The sequence below is a fragment of the Podarcis raffonei genome, chromosome 2 (genome assembly GCF_027172205.1).
Source record: "Podarcis raffonei isolate rPodRaf1 chromosome 2, rPodRaf1.pri, whole genome shotgun sequence".
In the NCBI taxonomy this organism is placed as follows: domain Eukaryota; kingdom Metazoa; phylum Chordata; class Lepidosauria; order Squamata; family Lacertidae; genus Podarcis; species Podarcis raffonei.
This window is the reverse complement of record NC_070603.1, coordinates 83,502,565-83,509,467: the sequence shown is the minus strand read 5'-3', so window position 1 is coordinate 83,509,467 and position 6,903 is coordinate 83,502,565. Positions and strand designations below refer to the sequence as shown.

Below are 6,903 nucleotides of genomic sequence, written 5' to 3'. Positions count from 1 at the left end.
TGGAGCCCCGGAAAAGGCGCCGTTCTTCCTCACCAAGGAAGGCCGGGCCATCATATTCCGGCTGGTAGGAGGAGGGAAAGGGAAGAAATTGAATACATGTTTTTGCTTGTGCACCGTACAGAATGTAACGCTGAGTCAAGGGCGCCTCGAAAGACGCCTGAGGGCTCCATCTCAACACACTCCTGGAGGCCCTTCGGCCATTTTCGCAGCAAGCCCAAGGGCGGGCCCTCGCGCATTTATAAGCGGCGGCGCTGTGCACCGGTTGGCTGCAAGTGAAGGGGAACAAGCTCCTCCTCTTTCCTGACGCCCCACCGCCATGTTAGAACGAAGGGGAGGGAGAGAGGAAGGAGGAGTGTCCGTGCTTTGTATGGGAGGGGGCGGCGGCAGTGGCGGCGGAGTTGTGCATGGCTTTGAGGAAGGGGCGGCTCATTGGCGGGACAAAGATCGCCAGCGCGGTGTAGCGGTGCGGGCGGCTTCATGGCGGAGGCCGCGGCCATGAGCGGCGGCGGCGAGCGAGTGCCAGAGCAGCCTCAGCGGGCGGAGAACAGCAGCGGCCTCTCCGGCGGGGAGAACCGAGCTGCAGCCGCCGACGCGGAGAACTCCACACAAAATGGCGGCCGCCCTGAGAGGAGCAGGAGCGACGAGGAGGCGCCGTTCGGGGCCGCCGGCGAGGGCAGGGGATCCCCGCGCGGGGACCACCGCAAGGGCAGCGGCCCCGAGGCCCCCGAGCAGCAGCCCCAGTATAGCGACGGGCTAACCAGAGCCCCAGAAGACAACATGCCCCTTAAGAAAAACTTTCAGATCCCCAGGAAGAGCAAAGAAAAGAAAGGTGGTTCCCTCACATTGCATCCCTCCTCCCCCCAACCCTCCCTCCAGCCCCAATTCCTCCCTTCTCCCGCTTCTCGCTCCACGTAGCCACATTCGCGACACAGCTGAATGCGAGGAGCCTCTCGCAGCCGCACTTAAGGTGGTTGGCACGGATGAGAGAACCTTATTCTCCCCTTCCGAAGGTGGAGGGTGGGGGTGGGGAGAGAGAGAGAGAGGCGTTTGGAAAACAAATACCCCCCCAAAAAACCCCCAACTCGTTTTGTTTTGAGATGGCCGCTTTAGAAGAGGCTGGATACGGGTGTGGTGGTTTTTTTTGGCCGAAGGGGGGGTGTGGGCATCATCCGCGCCAGCTCGCAGAGAAGATGGTTCTCTGGAAGGGCACGCGGGAAAATGGCTCGCCGACTTTGCGCGCTCTGCAGCAGAGGAGAGAGGAGCATCTTCCCTCCTGCAGGGTAGGCTGGCTGGGGGGCGCTTACTTCGGCGAAGTTATCTTTTTCCGCCCCTGATGAAAGCCCCCGCATTGTAGGAGGGAAGCGGATGCCAGCATCTCGTGCCCTGGCGAGGTAGCGCTGTTGCTGCTTCGCTAGTCCCCTTGGTTCGACTGATCTTCTGTATATGCAGCATCTAAACGTTTGCCCTTTGTGGCAAAAACGCTTCCTTCTTGTTTCTCTTCAGCTAGCTTTTCGTTAATGAACCTCCTTTGGATCATTTCCTTCAAAAATGCTCTCATTCTTTTAATCTTTTTCAAGAGGCTGCCATTAGTGTACTTCACACTTTACATCCTTCAAGAAGAGTTTAACTTGAGCAATGCAAACATAAAAGGTATTTTGTAACAAGAAGGTCAAGGTAGGTTGGTTTGGCACCTTCCTGTAGGTTACAGCTATAGTCTGCAGTTGAAGAAGACTCAAGCGTCCTAGAAGGTTGAAGAACTTTCCTAATTATTTGATGGCACATGGCCTAGGTTTGTCTAAATTTGTGATCAAAAGAATACTATATAGACCCAAGACAATGAACAGTGTCCGATGTTCTTATGAGCATTTCTAGGATACAGTGTGAACCAAAAATGTTAAGTTAGAAGAGATGCAACTGCTGCCAAAGTATCTGGTTCTAGGCCTTTGTTGCATAGTACATTTTTAATAAAATGTGAAGTGATACATTAACCACTAGGTTCCTAAAGATAGCTTTAACATGGCAACATGAGTGTGATGGACTCACGTGCCCTTTGCACTGCATTGCACACTGTTGCAGGTGGTATATATGGTTCTTCTCACCATTTTACCCTCACAGCAACCCTGTGAAGTAGGTTTGGCTGAGACAGTGAATGGCCTATGGTCACCTAGTGAACTTCATAGCTCAGTGGAAATTTGAACTTTGGCCTCCGTGGTCCTACCCTGACTCCATGCCTCACAATGGTAAATTCTGTCTAAATTTACTCATGAATTTATTGCTCATTTTGGAACTTCCTAGTGCAGTTACAATTCTTAAGGAGCCTCTTGCAAATCATTCCGATTGTTTTGCATTGCTCCAGTAATTCTGAATGATCTCTTGAGCACTCTTATGCTCTTCTGTCCATGATACCTGAATAGTTACTGTGTATAAGGTGCAGTTATTTCAGTCCTGATCATGTGTGAACACAATATTGATATACCTACTGGAAGCCAAGGTGTTCCACAAACTTAATAAAGATAGAATTTTAAAAACTTAATTTAACCTGAAAAATAGAAGAAATTCCTGCTCTGGGTGTCGTCTTAGACAGCAGCATAGGCTTAATAAACGAGGTGGAATATGATATCGTGGGAACCATACTGTCCAGAGAATTGTAGAAAACATTTGACTCAAAAAGAGCAAAGCAATGAAGGAACTAATAGAAGGATTATGTAATTAGCCTTTTCCCAAGATTATTTGTGGCGAGTCATAATTCCATGGAGACCTTCTTACCACTAATTGAAAGAGATCTCCCCCCCTCGAGGAATTAACTAGAGCAGACCATGAAAGAGTTGAAATATGAGGGCCTTCTTAATCTGAAAGTTGACACATTAGACCATTTTAACATAATTACCCTTTACCAAGTTTCATATATTGACCACTCTTCAGAAGTGCTATCTTTTGAGTTTGGAACTCTTGTAGCAGTTCTATGCTGTCTACTTTAAGGAAATTAAATTATTAATACGCTTCTAGCAGTATTCTATGTGCAGGAAGGATTTGTCAAGAGGTTGCAGCAATTGTTTGGAATTCTATTTTGTTCTAGGTTTGGGAACTAGCTTAACAATACTGTCTTTCTGTGAAGGAAATATAAAGGTTTGAATAGTATTATCATACCTTACAGATGAAGTAAAACTCTTGGTCTCAGTATAGAAACTACTGAAACAGAAGTCTATTTGTCTCTTAGCACAGTGATTGAGCACTTTGCTTTGTATGCAGAAAGTTCCAGGTTCAATTTACAGGTTGTTGTATTTTGGGCGGGGGGGGGGTCAGGTAGCTTTGAGGCACAGCAGTTCTGCTAGTCAATAGCAGATGATATTGGGCTAGATGAACAAAGAGCTTGACTTGGTATAAGGAAGCTTCTTATGGCCGACTGGAATATAACAAGCAAGGTTCTTGCATAAAATATAGGTGAACTGAAAAGTAGGAGAGTCCTGATGGAATCCAGGAGAATTCTGTATTTGCCATTCAGGTCCTATTCTTTCTGCTTGGTTGTAGTCTGCATTTCTTGAGACCTGGTCTGTAATTCCTGGTCTGTGTGTTGTCTTTCTGGTTCATACGGCACATTATTTTCTGTATTCATTCATATAGAGCAAAACCATATAAAAAGTCACTGAGCTCCATTACATTGCTATTGTGCCTGTCTTCCCTTTGTAAGGAGTCAGTTTCAGTGAAGATTGAAATTTTTTTTAAAAAAAAAATGACTCCAGTTTTAAATAAAAGCCAGCACATCACTTTCTGCTACAAGTTCCTAATGAGTTGCAGCCAACAAGGCATCCAAACTGTGGTAAGGCTTCTGCTAACGGAATTGTCAAGAAAGCCATTTTTGTCATTTCCCTGTTCAGCAATCCTGCACTCCCCGCCCCCCAAATAATAATAATGTGGCACTTTTCTCCTCCACATCCTTCTTACTGCTCCACCACACTCAGTTAAGCCAAAGTTTGGTTTAGTAGATCATTCAGACTGGGACTCATGGTTATGTTCTCTGCTTATTAAGTACAGGCTGTAGGCAAAAACAAACATACAATACAGAGTTGTGCCACTTCCTTTCTCTGAAGGTAAAGAGGGTTGATTGTCAGGTATGTGGCAACATGAAAGAGCGAGTGGAGGGACAGTTGAAGAGTGAAGAAGTGAAGTATTCACTGGAAGAAAACAGGGTGAAAATAACTCATCAAGGGTGATGGACTTTTAGCACTCCTACACAACATTGATTCCCTACCTTTGAACATGCATGCAAAGCCATAATCAGGGGAAAGCTGCATTTTCTCATTAGCTGAAATTGCTGCTCAAAGAACAGAGCAGGCATAGGCAAACTCGGCCCTCCAGATGTCTTGGGACTGCAACTCCCATCAACACTAGCTAACAAGGACCAGTGGTCAGGGATGATGGGAATTGTAGTCTCAAAACATCTGGAATAGAGACCCCTGAGCAAAAAAATGTGTGCCTTTAATTCAGGTATCTTCACACTCTGTTCTAAATTTCCTTAAGAAATAATGGTTGGAAGACTGAAAGATCCTTAATTTATAAGTTCTCAGCTTTCAATATTTTCCTCCCCATCCCTTGGAAGAATAATGTGGATTGGAGTATGGAGGGGTACTGGAAAAGGAGGCAAATGCTGAAAATTGGGTAGAGGTTTTTCATGCTAGAGGTTTATCACTGAATATGAAAATTCTACTATAGTTAATGCATTCTACCTACGAAATGTTAAGTATTCTGTAAGTGGTCTTTCAAGAAAAGCTGTAGGTAATACAAACTACCCATTTAGACCTGGAAAAATGGAACTTCTAAAGAAATTGAGCAACTAAAATTTCTTATTAAATTTGCAGCTTTATCCTGTGGAAAAGAAAAAGGAATTTATTTGATTTTATCTCTGTTCTATGCTCTAATGCTTTTCTGTACCTTTAAAGACTCTCTGACAGAGAATTCTCCACTCTTAGCTGTGCATGGTTTCATAAAATGAACTACAGTCAACTCCTGGTTTGGGTGTGTCCGAATGACACACAATCGCACACATGTGCATGGTGCCAAATCTGGAAGTAGTCCCAAAACATCATAAAGATGTCATGAAAAGGGGTGGGTCTGAGAGGGCTTATGCGTGCTTTGCTGACACATGCATTGATCTGGAACAGAACCCCCTTGCAAAATGAGGATTGCCTGCAGTAACACAGTAGCATTTAATTGCAAGACACACAGGATTTAATAGCAAGACACACAGATTTTGAGATACTTGTTTTCTTTCTCTGTAGCTCTTTTTCAGCCAGTAACAGCAGGATCTCGTGAATTTCAAGAGATTGTGAACATTTTGCATTCATCATATATGGAAAACCATTCAAAGGACAATTTCACCTACAAAAAAGCCAGTTTGGTTCATAGTGAACTGTTGGAAAAAGAGGTGAGTACCAAATATTCATACATGAAATAGTACCTGAAGTACACAAAAACGTGTTCGTATTAATATGAACAAAACTCAGTTAAGTTGCAAAGAAGCTTTTGTGGGAGGGAGGGACAAGAAGGGGTGAGACATATTTAATTTATTTATGATCCTGCCTTTTGACTTTTAAAAGAGTTTCAAAGCAGTTTACATTGATAAAACGTACAAATTTATATTAGAATATATAACTGTTGCATGAGTGGCTTTGTGCTCATGCAGTCTTTGGATCCAAGCTGTTTTCTTTACACTTGTGAACCTTATGTCTGTTACATCTGTGGTTGCCTACTGTATTTTGCACAGCCTCTTGTCATTCTACCATGTATAAATAAACAATTTATATATAAACTGCATTCAGTGTTTAGTTCACATTTTGACTTTTCTGGTTAATTTGTTTACCTTTCTGTAGAATTTAGATTTTTGAAATCATAGATCATACAAAGTCATTAAATTATAATGTATGCTAGTTTCTGTTGCTATTAGAATTTTGTCTTTTGAAAGTTCATAGAGAAACGAAGAGAACTGAAGCAGGATGGCAGATCGGAAAAAGAGCTAGAGGAAACATTTGCATTTCTAAAGGTTGACCGTGACATGGTAAGAATTTTTATTTCTTTAAAATAACTATGAAGCATAATGATGCTGAAGGAGACAGAGTGTGCAACTGTCCTAATAATGCGAGGATGTCTGCTTGCTCAATGGAACTTCTCCTCTTTTCTCTCCCTGCATGTGCCCTGTCTCCTGGCAAGGATATGTTTTGGAGGGTTTGGAGAATCCCCAGAACAGGACTGAGGCTGTGTGCAGTGGGAGGAAAAGAAGGGGAAATTCCATAGTCTGACAGGGAGACTTACTTGGATACAACCCATATTTTGTGGGGGAAACCTTCCAGCTGACGCTATTATGCTTCTGTTGAATTGTGAAATGCACATAATGGACTGCCTAGATTTAGGTTCTAGATTGATTACCCTTGAGAAGTCATACTGCTGATTGTCTCCCAGCAATTGACTGTACAACCAATTGAACAGTATGGTAGAAGGTTATTTTTGGTTTACTTCATAGTAGGAAAATGCTACTAGAAATAGTTGACTAGTGTGCTGTGCAGAGTGAGTACGCTAAACCTGAGTATTTGAAAGCTGTGCTTGGCTATGAATTAAATGATGATTATGCAGTGGAAATTACCATTTTAGAGAGGGTGGAATATGGATAGTTAAGATTAATACTTTAGAGCAAAAGATGATAGTATGATATTTGGTGGAACGATTGAATGATAAAGTCATTCCAAGTAAAGTGGTGTGTATGCTTTTCTGTGTGTGTGTTTACATATAGAGAGAGTGAAATTATTATTATTGCTATTATTTATTACATTGGTATACCACCCTATACCTGCAGGTTTCTGAGCAGTCCACAAGATAGAATCACAATATTAAAAACAAAAATAATAAAAACTA

General features: G+C 43.0%; 1 protein-coding gene across 9 annotated transcripts in view; it reads left to right on the top strand.

The window, feature by feature from the left end:
• The first annotated feature begins 366 nt into the window (after positions 1–366).
• Positions 367–6,903, top strand: part of TASOR (transcription activation suppressor) — a 70,545-nt gene continuing 64,008 nt past the window's right edge. For 6 of the 9 annotated variants that reach the window (XR_008329032.1, XR_008329031.1, XR_008329030.1 and 3 more), the window contains exons 1-3: positions 367–829; positions 5,277–5,422; positions 5,960–6,052. Coding sequence is in view for 5 of the 9 variants with exons in the window: in XM_053377852.1 (XP_053233827.1) it covers positions 478–829; positions 5,277–5,422; positions 5,960–6,052 (591 nt within the window). In the remaining 4 variants the exon portion in view is untranslated. The remainder of the gene's footprint in view (positions 830–5,276; positions 5,423–5,959; positions 6,053–6,903) is intronic. The other 3 variants (XM_053377850.1, XM_053377849.1, XM_053377848.1) reach the window with 1 other exon arrangement.